The sequence below is a fragment of the Equus quagga genome, chromosome 3 (assembly GCF_021613505.1).
Source record: "Equus quagga isolate Etosha38 chromosome 3, UCLA_HA_Equagga_1.0, whole genome shotgun sequence".
Taxonomy (NCBI): domain Eukaryota; kingdom Metazoa; phylum Chordata; class Mammalia; order Perissodactyla; family Equidae; genus Equus; species Equus quagga.
This window is the reverse complement of record NC_060269.1, coordinates 34,191,388-34,204,343: the sequence shown is the minus strand read 5'-3', so window position 1 is coordinate 34,204,343 and position 12,956 is coordinate 34,191,388. Positions and strand designations below refer to the sequence as shown.

The 12,956-nt window shown below is 41.2% G+C and overlaps 1 protein-coding gene across 1 annotated transcript; it reads right to left on the bottom strand.

Moving 5' to 3' along the window:
- Nucleotides 1-2,403: 2,403 nt before the first annotated feature.
- Nucleotides 2,404-12,734, bottom strand: LSM6 (LSM6 homolog, U6 small nuclear RNA and mRNA degradation associated). Its single transcript, XM_046657089.1, has 4 exons — nt 12,517-12,734; nt 8,086-8,201; nt 4,617-4,730; nt 2,404-2,696 (listed from the first exon to the last, which is right to left on the bottom strand). Exons 1-4 carry the CDS (start codon nt 12,567-12,569, stop codon nt 2,662-2,664), a joined length of 318 nt encoding a protein of 105 aa, XP_046513045.1. The 5' UTR covers nt 12,570-12,734; the 3' UTR covers nt 2,404-2,661.
- Nucleotides 12,735-12,956: the final 222 nt, after the last annotated feature.

The following is a 12,956-nucleotide window of genomic DNA, read 5'->3' as shown; positions in this document are numbered from 1 at the left end:
CGTCCGCTCCCAGGACAAAAGGTCAGCGTCGTCCACAGTAAGGGAACAGACTGGCCCTTCAGCCTGGAATGCTGTACTGAGGTCACTCATGAGTCATTGTGATTTTGACAATTTTTCCCCCCAGAGGTTGTTTTTATTCTTATAAAGTATATTATTATAGCCTCCGGGGTCATAAACCATCCACACCAAGTCAACGCGGCTGAGCTTTTAGACCTTAAGGAAATCCCTTAAACATTTGTTACTATTTGTCACATAATTAAGCACTCCCAGCATGCACCCTACACTGCCCTGAATAAAAAAGCTTAAGATGTAAACCGTCTCTCAATAACATTCCCTTATTGAATGCTAAGATGAGAACATGAGAATCATACCACATGTCTGCCATCTGTATTTGTAGTTGTCAACAGCTCTGTTTTGGGATAAACAGTTTTAAAGTAAGAATCAATTCAACTTGTTGGAAGATCAGCCAAGGAATAGCTCAGAAGACCAAAACAGAACATGAAGTCAGATAGTCTAAAAAAAAAATCAAGCACAATTTTCTCTTTCTCACTAAACATTCTGTTTTGTCACAGCCCAAGAGAAAGAGCATGGCAACCAGGGTTTGCGAGCAGAAAGACGGGAAAAATGTACTCAACTGAAAAATTCTTCAACCTAGAACAAATGTCTTTGCTACAATGCAATTGGAAATCGTTCACTGACCTCTAGGAGACTACAGTTAAGAAAAAAGTAATTTTACCATTTACACTTTGTTTCATGGTTCTAGCATGTAAGACATACACAGGGGACAACTTGCGGTGGTACAAGGGCATAATACAGTCCTTTATTACCATAAAAATGGTAGCATTTCCCAAAGTCGATCTTGATTAAAAATAGTTTCAGGGCTGAAAACACTACTCCAGCGTAGAGCTATTAAAATAGGGAGACAGCAAGGGGAAAATAAAGACATACACTGAAAAGACATCAGGGAAGAAGTTAGCAAAAATAGGCTGCCACAGATTGGTGGGAGATAACAGTGGAATTGCTTTCAGAAGCAGCTGATGTAAGTGAATGAAGAGACACAGTAACCTGGCAGCCCCACATACTCTACAAAACAAATGAGAACATGTACGCTCCACTTGGAGGGGCATCCGTTTTCTCCTTAAAAGAAGTCATTTATAAAAGAGCAAATTGGTGATTTGTACTTACAGACTGGACCCTCTTCAAGCCCCTGTCAAGAAGTGATAAATTACTGAAGCACAACATAAAGTGTTTTATTTTTGGTGTGCACATGGTAAAACCCTGTGAAACGTTTCTGTTCACCTTTCTGAGTTATTAATTAAAAAATAATTGTTTCCAAGTACTCTGTGATCTTTAAAATAAAACAAGACAAAATGCCACATATACCTCTTCAGATCAGCACCACCCCTTTCCTCCCTCCTTCCCGATCCTGCATCCACATCCTTCAAGCAGGCAATTGTTTAAAATCACTCCCCCAGCTCCTGGGAAACAGGAACGCTGCTCAGACCGGGGAGGGAGGGAGAGGAAGGCCAATACGACGTTCACACAATCGTCTGGTGTTCATTCAACCACAGGGCCCAGGTACTATCTGTTGTTCCTAGAGACGGCGTAAACTGTTCAGAGAATAAAGCAGGGCTGTGGAAATCTCATTAATAAACTGTGAAAACCCTCTCAGCAGAAGTCACATAAGGCAGAGGGGCAGCCTTGTGCCAAGCAACATGAATGCTTGGTGCTCTGCTCCCGGACAATGTTACGTTCAAACACAGCCCGGGTTTGAGAGAGGCTTCCCGGAAGTCCCCCCCTAAGGAAGAGTGAGAACTTCCTCCCTGATCACAGTTTAGCAACTGGAACCTGCATAAGTTTACAAATTCTAGGCTTTGCTTTAATCTAAATAAATGACGGCCAGACAGATGTACAGGAATGGCTCCTCCCCTACTATGTTCATAAAATGAGAGCATGACACTGATGCCAATGCTCCTGAAAGGGAGAAAGAAACTAACTAACAGCCTAAGTGCACAGGAGGAGACACAAGATGACTGCAGACAGACGGGGCATAAATGGAACATTTTCACCTTGGTCACGTATTGGTAACTTTTAGAATTTCTCCAACTCAACTCGGATTCCCACTCCTTTTGTGGAAATGCCACTGTTAGATCCCCAATTTTATTTTCTATCTAAGTGACTGAACTTCTGACCTCATGGACCTTTATTAGCCTCAGAATGAAACCAGATGCCTTTGTAGAACATTTCCACTCAAGTATTTTGTATGGCAAATAGAAGAGGATGGGATAAATAAAGATGTCTCTAAAATGTTTTAATTATCACCACACACATCATTTTAGTCAGCCGAATAGGGAAAGCAATCAAATCAAATGACACTGCTTGAAACTTAAGTTAAAAATCGTATAAAGAGAAACAGATTTTTCTTTTTTTTATTCTTTTTGTGTTCTGCACACTGACATACAGGGAAAACAAAATGACTAAAACTTAAATATGAAAGAACTCTTTATAATTAAATCCACAATTTTATACATATACCTTATCCACATGTCAATGAACAAATCACCAACTATTATGAAATAGGACAGATTATATCATGAAAGAACCAAAAATTTCATTAAAAATATATCCAAGTATGAATGAAAAGTATTCTACTTGGCGTCTTCACATCCTCCTCTTCTGCGTACTTATGTACAACACTGAAAAGAAGAAATAAATAAATTGAAAAAAACTGTTCCTAGGTATCAGAATACTAAGTTTTAAAAGCAAACAGATTTTGGTCTGACACTTCTGCAAATTTAAAAGGAGTTTTCATACCACACAACAAATTCTACAACTACAAAAGACTAACTTTATGAATCTAGACCTGGATTTGATGTCTTACAGGACTGCGTTCTAGTCTTAGCTACACATCTGACTGACTGCAAATTGTGACCAGGAAGATAAAATAAAATGGTGTGAGAGTCCCCGGACTCTAAGAATGTTTTGTAATTATAGGTATAATAATTACGCTTGTAATAAAGTAAATCAGTAAATCTACCAGACTAGACTTCAGATTAATAAAGAAAATATTTTTATCCATCTCCCCAACATAAACTCTAAACTTGCTGTTTACTTTTTTAAATGGAAAAACAAGACCTGGAAGTTTATTTTTTTTTTTAAAGATACCAAAGTCTTTATTTGGAGTCCTCTGTTAAAATTATCAACCTTTGGTGTTATCCAAAGTTTTGATTAGTTAGTCCTCTCGTGACCACCTCAACTGAACTCTTTAGGATATGGGGGAGATAAGAATAAGACAAAATATGATGCCTCGCTCACTCCGGTCAAGCTTTCCCTCGAGGTGCACCTCCCCTCCAACGCCCCATGCCTACTCAGATTCTGACAGCTTTGTTCAAAGTGAACATTAAGAGATTTCTTGATTAAAGGACGCAGCACAGATTAATCAAATAAGTCAGGATCCTGTTTAAGAGCCAAGGATATGAAATTGGGAATCTACAGATATTTACCACTGATTACCTCACAGAAAAAGTTATATGAAGGGAAGCATAAGAATGACAGTAAAAATGCCTCTGGGAAGCTGGGCAAGTCCCAGATGTAGTGTGCATGTAACAGAATCTACCTTACCACCTCTCACAGAACCTGCAGGTGACTGCCGCTACCAATTGTCCTGAGATGGGGAAAAACCATAGCATTTCTTAGTAAACGGAGGGAGTCAAATAAAAACAATATGAAAAATAGAAGAAATTCTTCATGTTGGAAGGACTAAAAAGCAAGCAAAAGATGTATATAAAGATATGATGTGAAGAAACACGGTACTGGAAGAACAGCAGACAGAACACCTATAACAAAGTCAGGACATTTAGTTCACAGCAAAGAGACCCAACTGTTAAGGGGGTTGAAGAAGTTATCCAGAACTAAAGAATGCACATTAATTAAAAATCCAAATACAAGAGTCCCAGGGCTCCATTTAGGGGATGGGACCAAGAAGTGAGGATGGGTCAAAGAATAATTCAACAGTTTTGATGTCTTACCATCCCCACAAAAAAATTCAAATATGACTTTATTGATACTGTGTTTTTAAACAAAGTACTTGAAAGTAACCATAACAACTACAGCAATATATTAGCTGTTAAAAAGCTGAGTCGCTTTAGATCCATATTTCCTATTTTGTCATTTTTGCCAAACTAAAGGATATAAATCTCCACAGAAAGCATCTGAATGCTTAATAGAGAAATAGGACAAGCTAACTGCCAAATGATGCAAACCAAAGATAGCAGGGAAATAGTGGCCATTCTTACAGCTCCAGCTTGCCATGTAAGACGCAGTGTTGGGGGAACATAATAAACCGTATTCAAGGGAACGGAGTTCTGGGTCATACAGCAATGGCTATCAGTTCCTCAGCAGTAAAGGGAGGGAAGGAGAGAATTTCTAGTTCCAAAATTCCACAAAGCATTTAAAAAAGAACTGGTCACGCTGAAGAGCTGAGAAACAAGAATTTAAAAATAAAGCAAAACTAAAACTGAACTTCTAAACTACCTAGAAAACCTGCTGGTGACCCTGATTATAAACAAAAGGGCTTATTTTGGATGTCGTACAACTGTAGAGTGAGGGACTATTACCATTGTTTCCTCGGATAAATGCATCCCCATATTTATTCTTCAGTTGTCCATTTACATATTCTTCTGTCTGCTCCAAGGCTATATTCATGTAGCCATCCAGGCAAGCCAGGACCCCTGGAGACAGATTTTTCCAAGAGAAGAGATACAAAGCAAAGATCTGAAAATTACAGGGTATACCTTAGAGCTGACAATCTCTTTATTCATTAGCTCTTACGTGCTTAATATAAAAATTCACACTTTAGATGAAACTCAATAGACTGAGGCACAAAAAAAGTCTTTACTCTATGCCCATCTGAATGAAGGCTAAGAAGCGTACAGTACGAAAGCCGTCGTGCACCCACTGCCAGAAGGAGAAACAACTGTCACTTCCCTCATGGTATGTGTGATAACAACAGCAACTTTTAAAGTCTTCACAAAAGTGACATAGTAAGAATATTCCACATAAAATGCCATTCTTTGAAAGTTAAAAACAGGAGGGGGCAATTACGTAGAAACAAATGACCATTAGCCAAGACGCCTCACTTCCAGTGGCATTTCTTACTTTAGCCACTAACTGAAATACGGGTCTGGCAGATTTACTTCATCCTTTCACAACATCTACTGCAGCAGATGAATGGACTCCAGGGTTAACAGGAAGGCTCCACAATCTGTTAAGATAATAGAAGAGGAGACAGCAGGTGCTCCTGAAAGCACATCTTAAAGCTGTGACTCACAGTGAAGAGCAGCTTGAGGATACAGGGCAACATACTGGATTATAACACATCCCTTTCTGTTTTGTTACAGTTATAATATTTTCAACTCCAGACTAATATAGAAAAAGGGCCAAAAACATTCTAGGGAGCTTTCAAGGAAACTGTTCAAGTGAATCTTTTTAATTGTGTTAAGATGGTATAAATTTTGTAAAACTTGACCTGATGATTTTTCCCCAAAAGATGAAAATACATAAGCCTCTAACTCTGAGTGTCTAAGTTAAAGTGGTATTTTCTGGAAAAAAAAAATGTAAGAGAAAACAAATACTACTAATTTGATTCAATTAACCAAGTCGATAGTTTCATTTAGTCTCAACTTCATTAACATGCTCCTCACTCTCTGCTTCTGCCCCCATTATCCTCTAAACAAAAAAGTTTCTTTTCAAAATTGTGTGTGCGTGATGAGAGCACAAGGCATTCATCTAAGAGAATTCTGCTATAAGCAGTAAACTTTCAAAGAATCAGAAGGATTGGGAACAATTAATAACAATTATTTCCTATCAAAAGAAAGCTTGAGATACAACTTTATAGTTTATTTCCTGCTGTATTATTTTTCATCTAAACCACAAGCATAAACGAACAAGAAACTTCTGAGACACGATATGCAAATCTGTTTGAAAATTAATCAAAAGCATTTAAAAATGAGACATTCACTTCTAATAAGAATATCTATTCCCAGAGCAAAGATTTTTAAGAAAAAGGTTCCAGGAGGCTGGAATTGTAACCTCCTCCCTTCTCTATGGGATAAACGTCTATGAGTAACAGAAAACAACAAGTTTTCTTCAAACTTAAATAGAAATTGCTACAGAGAGCAAGGTTCTTTATTATTTAACCATAAATAAGAGCATTCTTTACAGTAATGCTCTCAGAAGTGTACAACATTTCCCTTCACCAGTATAGAGGCCGTGAATAGACATTCATAAAAGGAGAAAAACTATGGCTAGTACCCATGTGAAAAGTTGTTCAACCTCACTAGTAAGCAAAGAAATATAAATAACATGAGATATTACTTGTTGCCAATGAGAATGGAAAAGCCGAAAACAAAGGGTTATGAGAACCTAGAGATGAACCCATCTGCCCCGGGGGAGGGCCATTTGGCATGCTGCTTGACTCAGAAATCCTAGCCCAGGGAATCTACACTAAAGAGAGACTTGGACAAGTGCTCAAGATACATGTCAACAGAGCAGAAGTGTTTAAAATAGCAAAATAATTGGTAAAACCTAAATGTCCATTAATGGAAATTGGTTAAAAACAAAAACAAAACTGTGGTACATCCATACAACGTACTCCTATGCAGCCACTAAACACTATGTTGTCAGAAAACTGAATGCATTTTTAATGTAAAAAAAAAAAAATCAGGGTGCATGTATAGCTGATCCCATTTTCATGAAATTATGTTTATATGGAGACAGGTCCAAAGTGATAAGGCTGATTATCTGTGGATGGTAGAATTTTGTGAGAGTTTTGATTTCTTCTAAATACTTTTCTCCATTATTTGCTTTGAAATTTCTAAAAAAAAAAGAAAAACACACATATTACCTTTATAAATAGAAAAATTTTCTCTAAAGAGTATAGAGAAAAAAGGTCAGGCAAAAGGTCAGGCTGGTTGATCTCCCCAATGACGCGGGTACTAAGAAGACCCTGAACACGATGTCCACACTCTAATCGATTGTTAAATATACTCAAATCTCTGGAAGTCTGTTACCTCCTTTGGGCTCATCAAAAGTGCAGGGGTGAGAAGCAGTACTTACAGACTTTACAATGTCTCAGTATTCAGTATAAATAAATTAGTTCCACTACAAAAATGGAATTAAACTGGAGATGTTATTAATGTCAAGAAACCAAAGCAGTACATAAACAGCCAAGTGATTTCGTAACAAGGCTTCTGAGTCAAGTTAGAGTCCTAGCTCCTCCCTTATGAGGTGAGGATAATCAACAGAGATCTCAAAGGACTGATTTGAGGATAAAACAAAAATTAAAGTGATTAACACACACTGGACACACAGGAAGCTCCCAATAAAATTAAGCTGCGTGTATGGAAAGAGGGAAAAGCTCAAAAGATTACTATCATTCAGAAAAGAGACCAAGAAAAGGCTTTAAAACTCTGCTAATGAATTACTTATCTGCACCTATGTAACACTCCCAGTAATTTAACATATCTTAATTTTAAAAGATTAATAATTTAGTAACTTTAAAAAATGGAATTTGATGCCATTCCTCCCACAAAGTTAATTTCAGCAGTGTCATAGCCTCTTAAAAAGAGCATTCTCTACAAGACCAGAAAGGTGGCTTCAGCTACGTCACATAGTATATAAGTGGAAGCTGATGTTGTAAGATGATACCATCTAAACAGCTGCTTGCCAATCGTAAATACTTCTGCAAAAACAAATGCTGCTGTGCCAAGGTGTTCTTCAGTATCCAGCTATTCACACCTGAGGTGACTGGGAATCCCTTGCTGTGACCAGGGAACTTAGGTGCGCATCATCTCAAAGCAGAGACAGGAGTCACAAATCACACCGGAAGTCAGAAGCACACACTGGGCTCTCAGGGCTATCGCTCTAAAAGGAACCATCTCAGAGGCAGAAAAAGAAACGGGCATAAAAACGGCTGACAACCAATGCTTTTTTGGTCTACTGGGTACATTTCAGTGGTTAATAGAAATCAGTGTCACATTTACTTATTTAGTTAACACCAGTGAAGATAAAGCATGAAAATATTACCTCGATAATCTACTCCAGAATTTAATTTTACCACGACTGGTCGTCCGATGATTTGCTTTAAGAAGTCACTGGGGGTTTGCTTCCGCAGACTCATTTTAACAATCCTGATCAGAAATCTGAAAGGGAGCAATAAAGGAAAAGACAAAAGTTAATTATTCAACAAAACAGCCTGGAAGCCCCGAACATATTCATAGGAAATCAAGTATCAAAGGCCCACGTACGAAGCCTCAGCATTACTCTACCTCCACTCCTACTACAACATGACAGCTAACGTTTCCAGTACTTACTGTGAGCCAGATACCAAGCTAAGTGTTTTATATGCATTATCTCATCCGGTCCTCAGGACAACCCTATGACACAGCCTCAACAGAGAAGAGCCCTGTGTCTACAGAGGCCCTGTTCTCAATCACCTGTCACTACAGTCTCGCACAGTCAGTGTAAGTGTACCCACGACAACCACTACCACCTCCACCATTTACTGAATGTTTATTTTATGCTGACACTCTGCTAACATGCTTATAAACACTATCATATTTAATCTTTTTTGAAGAAGAAGATTAGCCCTGAGCTAACATGTGCTGCCAGCGCTCCTCTTTTTGCTGAGAAGACTGGCCCTAAGCTAACAGCCGTGCCCATCTTCCTCTACTTTATATGTGGAAGGCCTACCAGAGCATGGCATGCCAAGTGGTGCCATGTCCACACCCGGGATCCGAACCGGCGAACCCCAGACTGCCAAAGCGGGACGTGCACACTTAACTGCTGCGCCACCAGGCAGCCCCATATATTCTTTAATTCTTTTATACGAGTCTTTTCTCCCTCAAAAGACTGTAAGCCACATGAAACAGACTAGTACCAAGCTTCTCATTTATTCTCTAGAATATCTACATTGTGCTAAATCTCTTGAAAAGACCATTTTTTAGTTATTTGGAAGGAGGAGTCTACCCATCACTTTAGGAGACCGTATCTTGTACATTCATCTTCGTTAGGCTTCCTTGGTACTCCCTGTTACTTAACGACTTGCCCATAAATCCATTTTGTATGAGTAGATTGGTCTCGACACCACAATTTGTCCCATCACTTTGCTCACGTAATTTTAAGTTTTCATCTTTTAAATTGGATAAGGCAGAAAGAACAGTTCTGACCATTTCTGAAGCAAAAGAAAAGCCTCTTGAACCTAAGAGGAAAAAGGCCTCCTTTCTGCAGGTCACCTTGATAAAACTGCTCTTCAAAATCAAAGCCAGAATCACCCTCTACGCCTCCCCTCCCTCCCCCGACTCCTACTCGGGTTTGGTTTAAATGACCTATTTTCATAAATGGCTGTTGAGTCAAAGGCAGTATGTGTTCTGTCTGAAGCTATGACAGGCCTAGTATGAGAACGCCTGCAAACTGCAGAGGTTTTTTTTAACGAACGGGGGGAAAAATGAACCAAATTTTACTCACCCAACCATGTGCCAGGCCACATGAGATTCATGAGCAATGCACACAGTGACCCTGTGAGGGGATGAGCAGAACTAAAGCTGGCCCCAAGCCGTTTCAAAGGTACAGCTGCCCTTTTGACTATGTCAAGTTTATCCTGTTAAACCTGGGTAACAGCCATCGAGACAGTGAGAGATCTAGCTGGACAGAAGTAGCACTGAGGGGAAAATACCCACAGTGACAAAGTACTATAAACTGGCCTGTGAAGAAGTATAATGGTCAAATGGAAAGAACTATATCTAACGTGATTTTGAGTTATGTCACTGAGCAGAAGACATGCAAATCCTTGTTTCTTGGCAATGTTTACCTGTAAACTTCCACCTACTCTTAGAGTATTTACAGAATAGGATGAAAAAAAATTGAAAAGAAAAAGTTGCAATGAAACGTAACATTACAACCCAAGCAGATGCAGCTCCAGACTGATCTATCAGTGTCTGAGAGGGCATCAGACACTGAGAAGAGCAGCTCTCTACCTCCCTCCCTTCCAAGACGATGGAACACCTGGCCCTCCACCCCACACAGTAGAGGGCTACTTTCCTCCATGCCTCCCAAGGGCCACGTGAGTCAGTACTCCATGCACTCAGAGCACCTCTTTCCACTCTCTGTCAGGGCCCTTACCAGGCTGTTTTGTAGCTGTCCTGTTTGCTGACCAGTCTCCCACAGTGGATTCTCAGCTTCTCAGGGACAGGGAAAATGTCTTACTCATTTGGTGTCCCTGGTACTTAAGCACATTGCCTACGCCTGTGGAAGAGGTATTTAAGGGCAGTGCCAAGGAAAATCCCTGTCTCTTCCCCTCCCCGCCAGACTACGGGTACAGTGACTAGCACAGTATCATCCACGCACCTAAACAGCTATAGCATAGTAATATCTCTATTACTGAGCATCAAATAAAAGAAAGATGGAGAAAACAAAAACGTTTCCGTGTTATCCAAGAACCAGTTGCATCCGAATCAACAGAGATGCTTGTTAAAATGCAGATTCCTGAAGTCTACTCCTAGTCAGACTCTCTGGGCAAGGGGCACTGTAATCTCTGTTTTATAAAGTTCCCCAAGTAATTCCTATAAGCAAGTGGTTCTCCACCTGGGGGGATTTTAAATCCCAGTCTCAGGAACATTTGGAAATGTCTGGAGACATTTTGTACTGTCTTGACTGAGCAGGGTGCTGTTACGGTATCTAGTAGGTTGAGGTCAGGGATATCGATTGACATTCTGCAAAGCATAGGACGGCCCTCCACAACAAAGGACTATCTGCCCCAAAATGAGGTTGAGAAACTCTGCTGAGCCCTAAATCAAAAAGCACTGTTCTCTGGTCTTAAGGAAACAAGGAGTTTTAAAAAAACCCTAAGGTACAACAAATGAGAACCAACGACTAAGCTCTAACCAGATGAGAGAGCATAAATTAAACCTTATTAGATATTTTATTCCCACAAATAGAGAATCTAAAAACTATCAAAAAATCTTGAAGTGGTTACCATGCTAAATAACAGATTTCTAGTCCTGGCCATGAAAATGCTCACTTTCTCATTTTGCAGTGTTCTAGATCCCTCAGATGCTTAAAATCTGTTACTTGGTACAATTCTAAAAGGACACAATAATCCAAGTGATATAAACATCTTTTCAAATTCTAATAAGGAGTGTTTCACAGTTTAGTGAGAGACCACCCAGCACAGAGTACTCACTTGAGAGGCAGGAAACCTGACCTCTAAGCCCAGCTCTGCTACTTAATTAGCTGTGTGCCTTGGATAACTCATCATTTCATCTCTCAAGGCCCCAGGTTCCTCATCTGCACAATAAGGGGGTTACGCGGGATGGTCACTCAATGATCATCCTGCTCTAACATTCAGTCGTCCTACACAGTAACTCCAATAATACACACACACACACACTAACATAATCCTCTGGAAATTCCTGCACAAAACTCAAACAAGTGAAACTGCCAGACAGTACCGTAAAAAAAAAAATCCAAAAAGAGGCTCAACCTTGCTAGTTGAAGCATTAGAAATGTATTACGAGCTACTATGCTTCTGGTGAAACAGGCAAAGTCATACATGAATGATGTAAACTATCAAAACTTTTTAAGAAAACAATTTTGGCAATGTGTATGAAAACCTAAAGAGACCTTATTAGATCACAGCATCTAGTCTAATTTCACTCCTCAGAATCTAGTCCAAGTAAATAAACTGAATTACAGCTTCAAAAAAAAGTTTATGGAAGTATCATCTGGGATACCAAAATGAAGCGAAAGTTCTCAGACACCCTAAATCCCCCAGCCGGGAAACGGCTGAATAATTTACGGGACCTACACAATGATGGAACGGGTAGCCAATCAAAAGAAGATACAAAATTAGAAACGATATTTAGGAATAACTTTTAAATGAAAGTGGAAAAGTAAATATACTGTTAAGTGATAAAATAGGTGCAGTCTTGGCTTAATCGGAAACTACCACATACAAGAGCAAAACACATGGTTGTAGATGAAAGGGTTCCATGAGTATTATTTTCTTCACTAAACTTTTTGTTTTCACTAAGTTTTCAGTTTTTCTCTAACCGTCTTGCGTTAATAAGGGGCGGGGGAGGACACACTAAATCACTATCAAGATTACCTGCATCACCCTAATTCTAGAGACCCTGATACCTGCTAGGAAGGCGCGCGTACACCTACACACAAAAGCCCCGGTGGAAGGACCGAACACCATTCAGTTGTGGGCATCCCAACCGGACAACTCAGGAAGGCGAGCCAGTCCAGCTCGTAACTCCTGGGGATCAGGCGCAGCCACCCCGATGTAGTGGAGACCGGGCAAGTCCCTGCAGCCCTGGAAACCGGGCGAAGCCTGGCCCTGTGTCCGGGGTCCGCTGTCCCGCCGGATTCCCGGGCTCAGGTCGGGGTTCCCGGCGGAACTTCGAGGAGCACGCGCGGTCTCGGCAGCCATCTGGGTGGGGCCAAGCCGGCGCTCACCGCGCGTTCCAGGCGCCCTGCGGGGAGAGGTGCTCAGGGCCGGGACCCGTCATCCCGGCGCCGACGACCAGGCCCTCCGCGCCGCGCCGAGGAATGAGGGGGAGCGCGGCACTTCGCGGGGCCCAGCCGCCGCAGGCTCCGGATTCCGCGCTCCCTCCTGGCGCCCGCAGGGGCGGCCTGTCCGGGCGCGACGCTGCGGCTCCCCGAGCCCTGCCCGAGGCAGCGGAACACTGCGGCCTCCAACGGCGCGCGCGGCCGTCTGGCTCACCTCGTGGCCGGGATCTGGAACCCCACTGCAGGCGCCCCACAGGCCGGGCCGCAGCCGACTAACGGGGCGGAACCGAAACTGAAACTGAAGCTGCCCACGCGGCGGTGCTTTCCCGCCTCAGCCAATCAGTGCTTTCCCAGGTTACGGCAGCCCGCGGGGACCGAAAATGCCC

What these genes read in the sequence shown, in the direction of transcription:
- LSM6 (XM_046657089.1), bottom strand. Translation starts at nt 12,569, where the DNA reads ATGACGGGTCCCGGCCCTGAGCACCTCTCCCCGCAGGGCGCCTGGAAC. An exon ending in CAGGGCGCCTGGAACGCGCG is followed by an intron (nt 8,202 to 12,516) that starts GTGAGCGCCGGC and finishes GCTCCCTTTCAG; the next exon opens with ATTTCTGATCAGGATTGTTA. An exon ending in ATTTATCCGAGGAAACAATG is followed by an intron (nt 2,697 to 4,616) that starts GTAATAGTCCCT and finishes TCTTCTTTTCAG; the next exon opens with TGTTGTACATAAGTACGCAG.